This window comes from Kwoniella shivajii, chromosome 5, assembly GCF_035658355.1.
Source record: "Kwoniella shivajii chromosome 5, complete sequence".
NCBI lineage: Eukaryota > Fungi > Basidiomycota > Tremellomycetes > Tremellales > Cryptococcaceae > Kwoniella > Kwoniella shivajii.
In genome coordinates, this window is record NC_085912.1 from 396,627 (window position 1) to 411,506 (window position 14,880).

The 14,880-nt window shown below is 44.1% G+C and overlaps 5 protein-coding genes across 5 annotated transcripts; 3 read left to right on the forward strand and 2 right to left on the reverse strand.

The window, feature by feature from the left end:
* Positions 1 to 323: 323 nt before the first annotated feature.
* Positions 324 to 1,591, forward strand: IL334_003896 (uncharacterized protein; the record flags this gene model as incomplete). The annotated part of the gene is made up of 2 exons (XM_062935620.1): positions 324 to 477; positions 633 to 1,591. The coding sequence occupies 2 exons, from the start codon at positions 324 to 326 to the stop codon at positions 1,589 to 1,591; spliced, it is 1,113 nt and encodes a 370-aa protein (XP_062791671.1).
* A 158-nt stretch (positions 1,592 to 1,749) lies between these two features.
* Positions 1,750 to 3,751, reverse strand: IL334_003897 (uncharacterized protein; the record flags this gene model as incomplete). The annotated part of the gene is made up of 4 exons (XM_062935621.1): positions 1,750 to 1,962; positions 2,032 to 2,364; positions 2,451 to 3,162; positions 3,237 to 3,751. The coding sequence occupies 4 exons, from the start codon at positions 3,749 to 3,751 to the stop codon at positions 1,750 to 1,752; spliced, it is 1,773 nt and encodes a 590-aa protein (XP_062791672.1).
* A 445-nt stretch (positions 3,752 to 4,196) lies between these two features.
* Positions 4,197 to 8,547, forward strand: IL334_003898 (uncharacterized protein; the record flags this gene model as incomplete). The annotated part of the gene is made up of 12 exons (XM_062935622.1): positions 4,197 to 4,258; positions 4,329 to 4,506; positions 4,569 to 4,943; positions 4,998 to 5,045; positions 5,102 to 6,328; positions 6,389 to 6,499; positions 6,555 to 7,241; positions 7,299 to 7,725; positions 7,796 to 8,048; positions 8,153 to 8,272; positions 8,338 to 8,396; positions 8,468 to 8,547. 12 exons carry the CDS (start codon positions 4,197 to 4,199, stop codon positions 8,545 to 8,547), a joined length of 3,627 nt encoding a protein of 1,208 aa, XP_062791673.1.
* A 302-nt stretch (positions 8,548 to 8,849) lies between these two features.
* IL334_003899 (uncharacterized protein) lies at positions 8,850 to 10,938 on the reverse strand (the record flags this gene model as incomplete). The annotated part of the gene is made up of 9 exons (XM_062935623.1): positions 8,850 to 8,880; positions 8,941 to 9,007; positions 9,071 to 9,090; positions 9,215 to 9,481; positions 9,573 to 10,015; positions 10,113 to 10,282; positions 10,389 to 10,706; positions 10,790 to 10,822; positions 10,890 to 10,938. 9 exons carry the CDS (start codon positions 10,936 to 10,938, stop codon positions 8,850 to 8,852), a joined length of 1,398 nt encoding a protein of 465 aa, XP_062791674.1.
* A 492-nt stretch (positions 10,939 to 11,430) lies between these two features.
* On the forward strand, positions 11,431 to 14,748 carry IL334_003900 (uncharacterized protein; the record flags this gene model as incomplete). Its single annotated transcript, XM_062935624.1, has 9 exons — positions 11,431 to 11,517; positions 11,586 to 11,608; positions 11,696 to 13,108; positions 13,172 to 13,277; positions 13,354 to 13,435; positions 13,499 to 13,628; positions 13,705 to 14,058; positions 14,172 to 14,250; positions 14,335 to 14,748. The coding sequence occupies 9 exons, from the start codon at positions 11,431 to 11,433 to the stop codon at positions 14,746 to 14,748; spliced, it is 2,688 nt and encodes an 895-aa protein (XP_062791675.1).
* Positions 14,749 to 14,880: the final 132 nt, after the last annotated feature.

Consider the following 14,880-nt stretch of genomic DNA (forward strand, 5'->3'; position numbering starts at 1 on the left):
CCAAGTCAACAAGACAAAGGTTGTCCTCACAAAGGTGCAATTTCGTCGTGATGGATTCATGCTTCTGAAGTTTTCAGCAAGAAGACCTTCGATCATTCAGTGAAGTTGGTCAAGAGACGTGCTATCTGAACGACCGTCTCTGTATCTTCCCATCAATCTACATTCTTTCCCAACATCCAGCAATAAACTTTGCAAACAAGGACATCAATATGCCCTTCAACATGCAGGCCACCAGAGACACGGATGAGCTTTATCGTGCTTCCAGCAGATCCTCCTCTGCCTCCACTCTAATCTCAGATAAGGAGACGCTCGCCACTATACACATGCCTGAGCGTGTTCACACTCTCAGCAGAGACTCCTCTACCACCACTCTGATCCCAGGTATGGAGACATCAATGGTGCCGGAGACGTTCAAATCTGGTAAGAACTCCATGAATAGATCCTCTTGTTTCCCCCCTGCTTTATCCGAATCTGAAAGTGAGTCCAACTTACTGTATATGTATGGCAACTTCCACTGAAAGAAGGACGTTCATACCCATAGAATCCGTGACAAGGGCCTCAGGGAAGAATCCTAAAAGTAGAACTGTTGAAGCACAGGAATGCATGTACATCAGCCAAGCTATTTTTCACAGATGTGCCACCGGCTTGGACAATTTCGCAAAATTCTACGACGAGAGATGTAGATTTCCGAAAGATCGTGAATATGCTCTTTCGAAAATTTGATGCGCCAGAAATAGCTAAAAGCATATTATCTACTGCTCAACTTACTCAGGATGTGAACAAGTATCTATCCGATACTATGCAGAATTCGAATACGAAAACTTGTAACACAACACCCATTGGCATTCATGGAAGATCTAGTCTGGAACAACTTCGAGATGACCTTACAGCTATAGAGGTTACAGCCAGAAGGTACTCAGAATGGTTTCCAGATGATCTTGACATAAGGAACGAGAAAATGCGATCTCGCTGTCGGGAATGGAGGGACTACAAAGAACAATTGAAAATGTACAAGATGACAAACAGCTCGGCAAATGAAAGTAAGAGTGAAAAAGATAGCAAGCCCACGTTTGAAGAGCCTGAAATATCGAAAAAACCTGTAGAAATCAAGGCGAGGAAGGTGGTTCCAGTACTTGATAACATCGCAAAAACTCTCCGTCAAGGTGCTGACTTACTCAATCCTCGAAGCTCACATGGATATCAGCACAGGAACGCAGATGTAATCGAAGGGTTATCATACTTATCCTCTGTCGTCAATCACAGATATGCTGAACTACAACAATATGTTAAATCCGAGATGGTCGCCTTGCGCATGGATGGCTGGTATGAAGGCACTCTCGAGGAGCACATGATTAGAAAGTTTGGCAGGGATCCAGCTCAAACTTACAACTTCCAAGACCCTGGGCTTGTAGAGAATCGCAAACGGTCCGAACTTTTTCATGATTGGGAGAATAGACCAAAGCAAGATACGCAAATGGACTGGTTTAGCTGGCATTCCACCCTGGGCAATGCTCAAGAAGAACCGGAAGCTCTTGGGGATATAGACTCTGTTATTGCCCATCATGAATCTGAAAGCTCTTCTCAATATTAGACGACATGAAGTGCAGCCGTGCTCAATGGAACTGAACGAGTGGTTCAGTGGCCGTATTTATGTGTAAAACTCCGTGTGGACAGGGAGAAATGCATTATGAAGCTTATATCAAGTTCGGAGATATCGGTCAAGCTAGTATGTTCGCAGATCGAAGCAAACTACTTGTATCCTTCATCGTCGCTTTCTCCTAGAGCAAACTGATATTTTTCCCCGATTTCATGTCGTCTACCTTCTATGCTGTTCTTCGACAACTCATTCGCTGTTAGCACGATCGGCACTTCTTTGACTTCCAATGCTGATGCTAAACGTGATAGGAGATCCCCTTGTCTATCGATCGTTCTTCTAAGACTATCTATTTGTTCTAACAGCACCTATACATTGTTTCGAATCAGCTTTAATCCTGACACGGAAAGCTAGGAATAGATACGAGATTAACTAACAATTTGATTTTTCGCCAATTTGACATTCGTCAAATCACCTCTCATCTTCTCGCTCATCGAATTCAATGGTGTGAGATCAGGTCCACCGTCCCACATCTTAGGTAAATTACCTAAGCCTCTTCCGGAAGAAGCCGAAGCGGATGGGACCATTCCGCCAGAAGAAGGATGAGGGGAGATAGCTCTCGGTCGCCCCATCGGAGCAGTAGAGGGAACAAGGGGTGTAGGAGTATTGGAGATTATAGGTAGTAGAGGAGCAGAAGAACTTTCTGTTGGAAGTGAAGTTGCTGGCTGGATGGCTTCAAAAGACTCCCTAGGAGAAGTCATGTTTGACGTCTGTTGAGAATCACTGTCAGCCAGAGATCGCAAAGGGATTCGAAGTAGGATTGGACTTAGAGTCATCTATTCGAGGAAATACTCACTGGTTTGGGAACCTTTGCAGTCATAGCATCAAATACGATTGCAAAGTTTCTTCCCAATACGAAACTTGGCAAGGCGATCAACAACAATCCAAACATCAACAGGGGCACTGTAATCAGTTTCCCTAAAAACGATTTTGGCGTTATTTCTCCATAACCAACAGTTGACATGGTGACTAAAGCGAACCAAGCTGTTTTCGGAATACTATCGAATGAACTTGGATCACCATCGGCATCGATGAATGCACCTAATTGATTGTCCCAAGTACCTCTTTCGGCGAAATAGAGTAATGTAGAAGATAAGATTAAAACCAATAAGATGAAAAACGATAAAGCTAATAGGGCATCTTTTGATCTTCTTACTGCCACATACATTACTTCAATTGTCAGTAACATCTGATTTTGATATTTGAATGCTCGAAAAACTCGTAACAACCGAAGTGTCCGCAAAATCGAGAATCGAAATAAGATTGATGTGTCTTCATTTTGAGCTACTTCAATATAGTATGGTAAGATCGCTATCAAATCTAGTAAAGCGAAAAATGATGTTGCCCAGTTATAGTACATTCTCCAACCATCTGAATGTGCAAATGATCGAGCCAGGTATTCGACGGTGAAAAGAATAACGATGAATGTATCCAATCCGAAAAGAGCCCGTGTTGCAGCTGGGTCGGTATGAAATGCTGGCATCGTAGATAAAGTAGTGAGAATTGCACTGTCCAAAGGTAAGGTGATTTATTAGCCCTGATCTCCTTGAACCTATTGAGAAACACAACACAAATAGCATACCTGAAGATTATAGTACCTGTCACGCCGATATGTATGAAGAAAGCTTCCCTACCACTATTCGGCTCTTCCAATAGCAAATATAGTTTTCTTTTCCATCTTGTTTTCATACCTTGTGCAATTGCAAAATGGTCTTCTCCTTCATCCATGAATCCCAGCATGTGACCAAAGTCAGGTAAATTGACTTCCTCTACGTCATCTCGCCTCTGATCTGGATCTTCACTCAGAAAAGTGTCGCGAGGAAGCCGGCGAGGAGTCATAGCATCTTCAGGCGAATCGGGATATGATTGTGTCCTTGAATGTCGCTTCCTAGGTGTAGGTAAACCGGCAGCCGGGGCAGAGAACAAGAGATTGGCAGTCGATGTGGAAGGGTGTAGAGTTAAGGTGCGGGGTTTGGATCCAGAGGCAGACTGGCGACGTTTGGAAGGTCCAGCTTCTACATCGTTGGACAGAGCAGGTAGTTCGTATTCTTCCGCTGGCAGATGGCCAGAGCTTGGCCCAGGAGGGTAGGACGACATTGAGAGCTCTGCAGATGTCGCGAGAATTGGGAGAGGTTTAGCGTTACCTCAGGTGGTGAGGGAAGCCTCTTATAAGGTGTAGGCTTTATGTGACGTTGCAATTATAAACACAGGAGGTTTTGATTTCATGTAGGTGAACAGAGATGTCCTAAATAAACACGTCTGAATAAAGAGCAACAAAGGAACACCCCGGTAACCATTCGATCGCTGTTGCACTTACGTAATCTCAGCCGGCTCATCTCAAAATGGGAGGGATGAATTAAATTTCCGCCACCCACTCCTGCCAATCTAAATTCACTGCAGCACTTTCCTTACAAAAGTTGTCAGGAAATTCACCATTTCTATATTCCACCAGCGTTGAGCTAAAACCACGAACAAAGAGGGTTCTAAGATCCTTGACATCGAACCGTTATCTTTCAAATACGCCACTAGCGAACGACTCGTAATGGCGCCCAAAAGTAAAACCAAGAAGGGGGGAAAGAAGCCCGTTGACGACGATGATTACTGGTAAGTCTTATTGCATCCTACGACCAATGGATGAAGGCAGGTTTTGACTGTATTTTCTGCCACCGTATAGGGCCGAAAAGGAAGCTGCTGTCAAGCCGCTCGATGTAATAGAACCTGAAGCAGAGGAAGATATCCCCAAACCCGCTAAAGCTGGAAAAACAAAACAGACCGGTGGTAGTCTATTCGATATGCTGAATGAGGGAGACGATGATGATGATGAAGATGCAGGTGAAGGTGGGGGTTTAATGGTGGGATATTTCGAGTCGTTTGGGCTTATATAGAGCGATAGCTGATTGAAGTCTTTTCTCAGTCTATGCTTAGGTCGAATGCCGCTAAGAAAGAAAAGAAGAAGAAGGGAAAGAAGGGTAAGGTGGAGGTGGACGAAGATGAAGACGAAAATATGGAAGAACCTGTTGCCGCTCAACCCTCCACAGCTGTGGATCTCGATGATGAATGGCCAGAAGAAGAAGTGAAACCCAAAAAGGGTAAGAAGGGAAAGAAAGGGAAGAAGCAAGTGGAAGAAGAAGAGGATGATATGGACGCTATTTTAGAGAAAGCTGCTGCTGAGAGACGAGCAGCTGAAGCAGCTGCAAAAGAGAAGGAGGAAGAGCAGAAGGCTGCTGCTGAACCCGAACCTGAGGCTGCTGCTGAAGAGGAGGGAGAAGCAGAAGATGACGGACCAAAGGTATGCGAAATCCTATCTACCATTCCAGTGGAAAACTGACAAATTTGCTGCCAGATCTTGACAAAGGCTCAAAAAGAAAAGCTGAAAAAGGAGAAGGAGAAGGTAAGTACGCAATAACGACTTCGGAAATCCCGCTGATCCCTTTCACCTCCTCCTAGGCAAAGAAGAAGGCTCAAGCTGCTGCCAAGAAGGCTCCAGCACCGACTCCCGCTGCCGACGAAGAGGAACCTTCAGCATCTGCGCCCGAGCCTGCTGCCGAGGCAGAAGAAGAAGATGGCGAAGGAGAGGGTGCAGGCAGCTCGAAGAACAAGAAGAAAAAGAAAAAGCCAGCTGCCAAAGCTCCTGAACCTGCTGCTCCTGCAAAGGGAAAGAAGGTATCTGCCCACATCCAAGCCATGCAAGCTGCCATGGAAGAGAGGAAACGGATAGAAGAAGAAGCACGACGAGTCGAGGAGGAGAGAATCAGGAAGATTGAAGAGGAAGACCGAAAGATAGCAGAAGAAGAAGCCCAAATTGCTGAAGCCAAAGCTCTGAAGAAGGCTAAAGAGAAGGAAAAGCAAGCTCGACTTAAGGCTGAAGGGAAAGCTCTAACACCTGCTCAAAAGAAGGAGAAAGCTGCTGCTGAAGCTAGGAAACAAGCTATGTTGGCAAGTGGCATGATTGTTGCGGGTCTACAAGATGGCGGAGCTGCTCCTGAAGCTAAGAAAAAGGTTGTGTATGGCAATAAGAAGAAACAACAAAAGCCTACCGCCAAAGAAACTGCTACACCCCCTCCTGAACCCGCTTCTCCTGCTCCAGTTCCAGAGGCGAAGAAAGCGGCCGCTGCTCCTGCCAAGGATGAAAGCGACGATGATTGGGATAAATCGGCAGACGAGGCCGAGGTTGAGAAAGTCATAGCCGGCGTTGATAAGCTCAAGGTTGCCGAGTTGGAAGACGATTGGGATAAATCATCGGACGATGAAGCCACCCCTGCTCCTGCTACCACATCAGCAAAGTCCGTAACTACTGCCTCCGCTGCCAAAGCTTCTCCTGCTCCTACTCCTGCCGCTGCTCCTGCTCCTGTCGCTGCTGCGAAAGCCGCGCCTGCTCCAACTACCAATGGCAAGCCCGCACCTCAAGTCAATGGTAAAGCCCCCGAGGCAGAGGAAGAGTCTTCATCCGAAGAAGAAGAATCATCTGAAGAAGACACTGATTCTGACGAAGATGATTCTGACGAAGAGACTGATTCAGAGGACGAAGCTACCGCTCGAAAGGCTGCTGCATTGGAGAAGATCGAAAAGAGAAAGGAAGCCGCTAAGGCTGCCGGAAACAAGGACGAACTTCGATCTCCCATTTGTTGTATTTTGGGTCACGTCGATCATGGTAAAACTAAATTGCTTGATCAAGTTGGTTGTCTTTTCCAAGTCCCGCAAGTCACTTGATACTGATACCACTTAATATCATAGATTCGACAAACATCAGTTGCCGAAGGAGAAGCGGGAGGTATCACCCAACAAATCGGTGCTACATTCTTCCCTAAGTCTGCCATCGAGGAGAAGATGGCTGTTGTCAATACCGTGAGTAGCCTTACTGAGGAATCAAAGGTGGACATGGCTAAAGCAGCCGCCTTAGGACAACGCAACCGATGTCAAAATCCCTGGTTTACTTATCATTGATACTCCTGGACATGAGTCTTTCTCAAACTTGCGTACCAGAGGTTCATCATTGTGTAACATCGCTATCTTGGTTGTCGATATCACACAAGGTCTTGAACCCCAAACAATAGAATCCATCAATCTACTCAAGAAGGGCAAAACACCTTTCATTGTCGCTGTGAACAAGATCGACAGAATGTTCGAATGGGTACCCAAAAAGAATGCTGGATTCCGAGAAACACTAAACTCTCAAAAAGCATACGTTAAGTCCGAATTTGAAGACAAGATTAAGGCTACTAAATTAGCTTTCGCTGAGCAAGGTTTCAACGCTGAGTTATTTGATGAAAACAAGAACTTGGGTAGAAACATTTCTCTTGTCCCTACTTCAGCCATTACAGGTGAAGGTATACCAGACATGTTATTACTCCTCGTCAAACTCACTCAAGAAAGAATGAATGCTGGCTTGATGTACATCTCAGAACTGGATTGTACTATTCTCGAGGTCAAGACGGTCGAAGGTCTCGGTACTACCATCGATGTCATCTTGTCGAACGGTGTGATGAGAGAAGGTGATAAGATTGTATTATGTGGAACAGATGGTCCGATAGTAACGAGTGTCAGAGCGCTCTTGACGCCTCAACCATTACGAGAACTACGAATCAAGGTGAGCTCACGAGTCATGTGGAGATGGACAGCCGTATAGCTAATCATTATGTTCTAGTCCGCATATGTACATAACAAAGAAGTAAAGGCAGCATTGGGTGTAAAGATCTTCGCACCCGGTCTCGAAAAAGCTATTGCTGGAGCCAAACTCTACGTCGCTCACGACGACGACGAAGTTGAGGCTTACAAAGATATGGCAATGGACGATATTTCATCTCTTGAGAAATTCATCACCAAATCAGGAAAAGGTGTCTGGGTACAAGCCTCAACTCTTGGTTCATTAGAAGCTTTGTTGACTTTCCTCAAAACTTCTAATATCCCTGTTTTCGGTTTTGGTATCGGTACTGTACGTAAATCGACTGTCCGAAATGCCGGTTTCATGTTGGATAAAGCACCTGAATATGCTGTCATCTTGGCATTCGATGTTACGGTTGAAAAAGAAGCTGAAGAATCAGCTAAAAAGGTTGGAGTGAAGATTTTCTCTTGTAAGTGACGAATAACCGAATGACGAGTATATTTAGAATCGAAATCTGATGATCATTTCTTTGATTTTAGCAATGGTTATCTATCACTTGTTCGATGCGTTCAAGAAATACATGGAAGAAGTACAAGAGATACGTAGAAAAGAAGCTGCACCTAACGCTGTTTGGCCAGTAAGAATGAAGATACTCAAAGCATTCGCTCATCGTGACCCAATCATCCTTGGATGTGATATAGTTGAAGGATCGATGAGAGTCGGTACACCCGTCGGTGTAGTCAAAACAGATAAAGAATCTGGAAAGAGGGAAATTATCACTCTAGGTAAAATGTGAGTTGAATTACCCATCCACAGTGACCCAATATTATCTATATCAGCCTTGTTCCTTTCACTCCTCCTGATTCTGCAATGCTGACGGTAAGGTTCGTCTACAGTACATCACTGGAAATCAACCATAAACCCTTCACAATAGTGAAAAAATCGCAAGTCGGTGCAGGTGTGGCTGTCAAGATCGAAAGAGCACCATACCAAGCTGCAAAAATGTTTGGTAGACAGTGAGTCCCCTTTGTAGTTGTTATCTCTTTTCAAGGTTCAGTACTGAATTGTTCGTGGTGTTTAGTTTCGAAGAGAAGGATGAGGTGGTATCCTTGATAACGCGACAAAGTATCGATACGCTAAGTAAGTTTACCTGTCTTTCCAATCTCCCATTCGACGTGATGTAATGGACTGACATCTTGTTGCACTTGCAGAAACAACCTTCAGAGATCAAGTGGATTTAGGAGATTGGGCAATAATCAAAAAGATGAAAACGGAACAAGGTGTACAATAATCCAGATCCGTATTGTGATGGATGATGGGTCATTCATCCAACTTGACTTTTCTGTCCCTACACCTTATCTTCAAAAGTCTCTTGATCTGTTCCATATAACGGAAACTTGGCACGATATGTTCGAGATCTTTGTGCTTCATCTGATATCATGTTAATGCATTGCATGCTTACGATATCTCTGTTGATATCATCATTCCGAGTGACAGGCAGTTGGGGAAGCAACTGTAAAATGTATGTATGGTGCGGATACAACGTGGTACTCGAGCTCATGTTGCACGCTGTATGAAAACTTCAGGTATTTATTATGTTCGGTATATTCGTATTAGCCGTTGTCTGATGACAAAGTATTAATGAATATATCCAATTCTCAAGGAAAGGGAACCTTGAACTTACGGTGTTACGATTCTAGTTCTGCATAGAGGACACTCTTGACTTGTTGCCATTATCAGATCTGAGCAATCTGAATTTCATTAAAGGCGATGATCAGCCTTGGAAAATTCGCTTCAGGAGTGAGATTACTTACGAGCACACATGCACAGATGTCTGAGGAAAATTAACCCAGGGGAGTCAGCTACTAATCTGCAACCACACACGTCGCCTTTTTCCATTGCCTTGACATGTCTGCGATGGAAAGTCTAGAAGAAGACATGATTTGATTGTTACTCACCCGCAATCAACCACTGCCAAAGTGGCTTCTTCATCTTGACAAACTACACATAAACCCCTTTCAACTTCTGGCATAGGTCCAGTGGGTACTTTCTTTGTCTTGTCTTCGCCATTTTCACCTTCTACACTCTCACCTTCAGGAGTTGAAGTGCCGTTGGTTTCAGGGATGCTCTCTCCTGCAGCCAATCTTTCTTCTTCTATACGTTGCCTCTCTAATCGTTTTCTCTCATCGGAGATCAATTCATTGACTCGGTCGATCAACTGTTCCCTGCACGATTGGAATCAGCGGCGGAGACTTAGGGGGTTAGTGAGGTGAAAAGGAAAAGTGTAGTTGATCGGGAGAAGAATAATACACTCACTTCTCCAGCACCTGTTTGAAGTCCACTCTAACGTGGTTCTCGTAAAGTATAGCCTTCAATGTGCCTATACTCAATGACGACAAGTAACTCTTCGGTAAGCTGACCAACGATAGTATGGTTGGGATGGGTGGTGGTGGCGGAGCCGGTGAAGCTTGTGGTCTAGGCGGTTGTGGTCTAGCTTGCTGAGATGGTCTGAGTGTAGGTTGAGCTTGTCTTGGTGGAGTAGGGGATGGTCTTGCCGTGGATTGTGCTGGACGATAAGCTTGATTTGATGATGATGGTGGCGGTGGTGAACGATAGTTATTTGCTGCATTTGGTGGTGGAGGTCTAGCGTGATTTGAAGTTGGAGGTGGGGGTCTAGCAGTGTGTGATGATATTGGTCTTGTAGAAGGTTGTGATGGTATTTGACCTAATTTAGGGACTGATCTTCTTCTATAATAACTCTGCGACCAATACCAAAGTAAATCAGCAAGGTTAGGCGCATCATTCCATATATCCATATATCCCATATTAGATAGTTGGCAATATGCTATTACTCACTTCAGCTTCGGGAGATAAACAACCTGTATTTGGATTCCTGGCTCGTATGACAGCTTGTACGAAATCCTCTTTCTCTTTAGGTCCTATACAAGGTATATTATATGCTGCCAGGTATTCTTTTAATCGCTTAATTGGTAATGCTCTTAATTGAGTGAGATTTGCTGCTGTCACTATTATACGATTTTTATTTAATTAGGATATCAGTTAGCTCTGTGCCCATTTCGGTTCGATCAAAAGGGTCTTCGTGTGGAGTAGAGGATCGATGATCGTACCTACCTTGTAGCATGGTCAAGCAAGGTAAACAAACACTTTCAACCTCATATCCGCTTCCACTTGCATTTCCATTTGATCCTGAGGATTTCTCATCCAATCCGAACCCTTCTTTGAAACCTTCTTTGATTTCAGCAAATATGCTAGATGGTCCAGATGGTACGTTGTTACCATTTGATTGTTGTGAGGAATTTTGATTGACCCGTCGAGGCATCAAAGCTTGACCATCTGACAGACAATTTGAACAATATTCATATCCGCAATGTCCGCAAGTATGTTTACGTCTAAAGATGAAATTGAATTCTTTGTTGCATTGTCTGCAATCTATGTTAACATACAGTCAGTTCAGTCACAATCCACTTACACACGATGAACATCAACGATATATATGGGGATTGATCACTCACTGGAAGATTCCGTCACTGGTGGCGGACCAGATACTACAAAGTCCAAAGACATGATTAACAGACTACCACCGGAAGTAACAATCTTTCGATATAGACTTACAGATTGGAAGACCAGGTGGTGGTATCCTAGCTGGCCGCTGAGATTCCATCGCGGATCGATATCTCGACAGAAGAAGAACAAGCTCGAAAACGAAAACGCTTATTAAGCTTTGACCGTCGGTCTTGGCGTCTGAGCGTTTGGTGGTAACGGATTTATGGATGGACAGAACTTCCTGTTTCCAATGCCGATAAAGAAGACCCCTCCGATATTTGCCTACGAACCGATACCGTGGAAATGTACTTGACAATGATGGTGTCTTTGAGCTTGACAAGATGATGGAAGTTATGGAAGAGGCGTTGAAGCGTTTATCCAACGACGATCTCTGGTACTAACTAGGATGACGCCAAACCACGCAGCAAAAGTGAGATTACCGGACATCTCCACGTTCATCCCATCTCACCTTAACCTCGTTGCATCCCATGCGCTCATATCTATTCGACGGCCCGCACACGACTCTCAAATCAATTTGAACACCTGTCCGGAACATCCATGCTGCCGGGAGGATCATCCTCACTGTAGGGTTTGACAAGGTGACCTCAAAATGAGTGATGCCGGCGGGATAGCTCCGGATCCAGTCATTGTAAATATGGATAGTCTTAGTGAAGACAGATGGAGACCATATGACAGGGTGAGTTAAGAATGAACCCTCCCATACGTAGGGCTTTCTGTGAGCTGATCTAGATGTATGTTCTTTAGCCTAGAATACGGCATGTCACCGGGTGAGTGTTTTCTTTTCAACCTCAAGCAATATATTTCTCCCCACAACACTGGTTGATCTCTTTGAGCTAATATCCCGAATACGGTAGCATTCGAATCCACCAATTAACACTTCCTGAATCCCTCTCTTACGCATCTAGACTTATCCCTTCAACTTCAGAGGATGAGGATGGATACACTTTATCTCCTTTGGGAGAGAGTTCACGATCTTTCTCTCACCGTCATCGAAGATCGAGCAATGCTTCATCAGCTTCATACCCTTTCCCTCGTCGACAAAATTTAGATAAAAGAGAACGGTCATCTTCCACATCGACTACACGTCCAGTAGAACCTTCATCTCCGACTGTGTCAATACATCACACAGCTCCAAAAACGAGATTCACTAGAGCTAGAGCACCTACTCTGGCCGGAGAGGTATTAGAGCATATCCATGATCATGATACGGATTCATCTTTGATAAGTTCGGAAAGTAAAGAACAAGAACAGATCAACTCGTATGATTATGAAGATCGTAAACCTCTCAAATGCTTCATCACCTTGACATTACCTCCTTCACAACTGGACGTACCGAAAGAGAGGGAAGATTCAAGGAGAAGGACAAAGAGCGACGAGAGAGATTTAAGAAGTGGTGATTCACTTCGTAGAATTACAAGAACACCTTCATCACATTCAATATCCGTTCCTAATACGCCTACGAAACCAAGACTGAAACACACTTTATCATCGTCTTCTTCCAATTCTTCCATCATGACTCCAGATCAACCTCGCTCCAAAACTGTATACCTTAACTTACCTGAAAAATCCTCCAATGGGATAGGTAACGGTAGAGCGCATTCCACCATGGGTCATTCCTTAGGTAGAACAACATCACGCTTGAGCGATAATGTATCCTTACATTCTTACAACGGATCAACAGCACCGAGTACATTCAGAGCTCCAAACCTGTTAAAAAAGTCAGGACCAAGTCTAAGTATAAGTCACCAAATAGCAAATAGTCATTCGTCCCCTACTCAACTCACTCTCTATGACAATCCATCTCCGCATCTGAAAGCTAAAACATCTCGCGAATCGTTAAGGAAAGAAGTAAAGAACAAAGCCGTACCGGAAATCCAGATACCTTTTTATGTCTCACCTATACATCACCCTTCTACACATCCAAGATTCGTAGGATTAGAATCTAGTGATTTTGCTGATTGGTTGACTTCGACTCAAAGTGCAACGGACGAAATGATACTTGAAGTATGGGTAGAAATGAGTCCTGATAAGTGGACGAAGATAGATAGTGTAGGAGGAAAAGTGAACCTGTCTGAATTGAGAAAAGGTCAATCAAAACGCACAAATGGGATTGAATTCACTCTCTCTCATGATTCGAAAGAGATCTACCATGTAGCCAATTCTGATGAGGATGCGGAAGAGGAGCAGGTCAAATCGGGAGCGATAGTGGAGAGAAGCCTGAGAGAAACTAGGATGAAAAAAGGTATTGGCGTAGGAGGATTACATCAGTCAGTCGAATATTCCTCTGCGCGCATGAGGAGTTTCTTGAACTGACAAGAGGTGATATATAGGCTGGTCAATCTACAAGCTGTTATATCCGACACAGAGAAGAGTATTGAACAAGTAAGGTGGAATATAGATACGCTATTGATACAAGACACGGATTGGAGATGTCTGGTGAGAATCGCTTGACTCTATACTAAAAACCAGAGAATCCACAGAGGTCAACATAAGGCTGATATACTTTATGCAGAAACGGGATATATCAGAACGCCGTTCAAGGATAGAGTGGTTGAAATCTAAAGTTGCTGAAGTCGAAAAGACTACAAGAGAAGGCGAGTCTCACTGCAATCATCAGAATTTGTGGTGATTGTTCTTAAACTGATGGCTAAATATAGTACAAGCGAGGATTACGCTCAACCAACAGGGTATCGATATCCGACGAGATAATTTGCAAGGCGCTCAAGAAGCTGATGAGCTTCGGATGGGAAGTGGAAGGGATCTGGAGGTCGAGATCAGGAACATGGAGTGAGTGTTCCCCCTCACAATAGAATACATTGCTACGTCCAAGTCTGATTCATTTTTGACTTGATCATTGTCACAGATCCGAAAGGCAATCCCTTGAATCACCTACTCATACTCTTCGAGCTCATCACATCCAGACGCTTGATTCGTTGTTCCCAATTCAATCTCTTGATCCTGCTCATCTACTTTACACTATCTTAAAGGTACCTCTACCGATTCCTGTTGGAACGAAAGATCCCGCACCTCCCCTTTCATTGCCAGAATACAAAGTGGATGAGAGAACTACAGCGGCAGCTTTGGGCTACGTAGCTATGGTAGTTCAGATCTTGGGTAACCTGGGTGGTGCAGTCGGTGGTTTACCATACACTATCACTTGTGCTGGAAGTAGAAGTGCTGTAAGAGATGGTACAGGTGTAATGCAAGGGCCGAGATCGTGAGTTGACGGATTCATTGGAGTATCACATGATTTCACATAAAAAAGAAGCAGTATTCCGTTGATCAGCTGTATCTTCGAGAAACAAGCTAAACATCTTGTGTGTAAATTAGATTCCCCCTTTACGCGAAAGGGGTCGAGAGATATCGATACGAATATGCTGTATTCCTGCTTAATAAGAACATCGAAATGGCAAGTGTCCCATTTCATACAATAGCTTACGAGCATTATTCTGGAAGGCAGTCAAAATAGAACTGATACGGTATCGATGCGTAGATAATGTCAGAGAATAACATTCGGCTCTTAGACTTGCGTCATACCTTACCCAACTTGAAAAACCTGTTATTGACACTATCGTCACCAAATTTACCACCTCCCATATCGAGAATGGGTTCAAGAGCCGTATCTTACCGCTCAGGAACACCTACTTTGCTCAATGGCGGTGGGATTGGCGGATGGTCGAGAAGCTCTTCTGCCGCCTGGCAAAGTACCCTTCGATCACCAGGTGGCTCGACTATCGGTGACAGTCCTTCGAAATCTGCTTTACCGAGTGCAAGTCCATTGCGAGCAATTCAACACCCTTCGGAGAGGAGATCAGAGAGCATGAAGAACGAGGTTGAGCTAGGAAGTGACGATGAGACTGATGAAGAGGATTATGGCAGCTCCCTAAAAGATGAAGTCGTTGCTTGATCATCATATCATGATATAATGATTGATTTAATGCATTACTTCTCGTGCCTTTCTGGCAGTTTTACATTATACATAGCTGACTTTTCAGACAATATATCAGAAGCCCCTTCCATTTGTATTTTTTTCCAGATT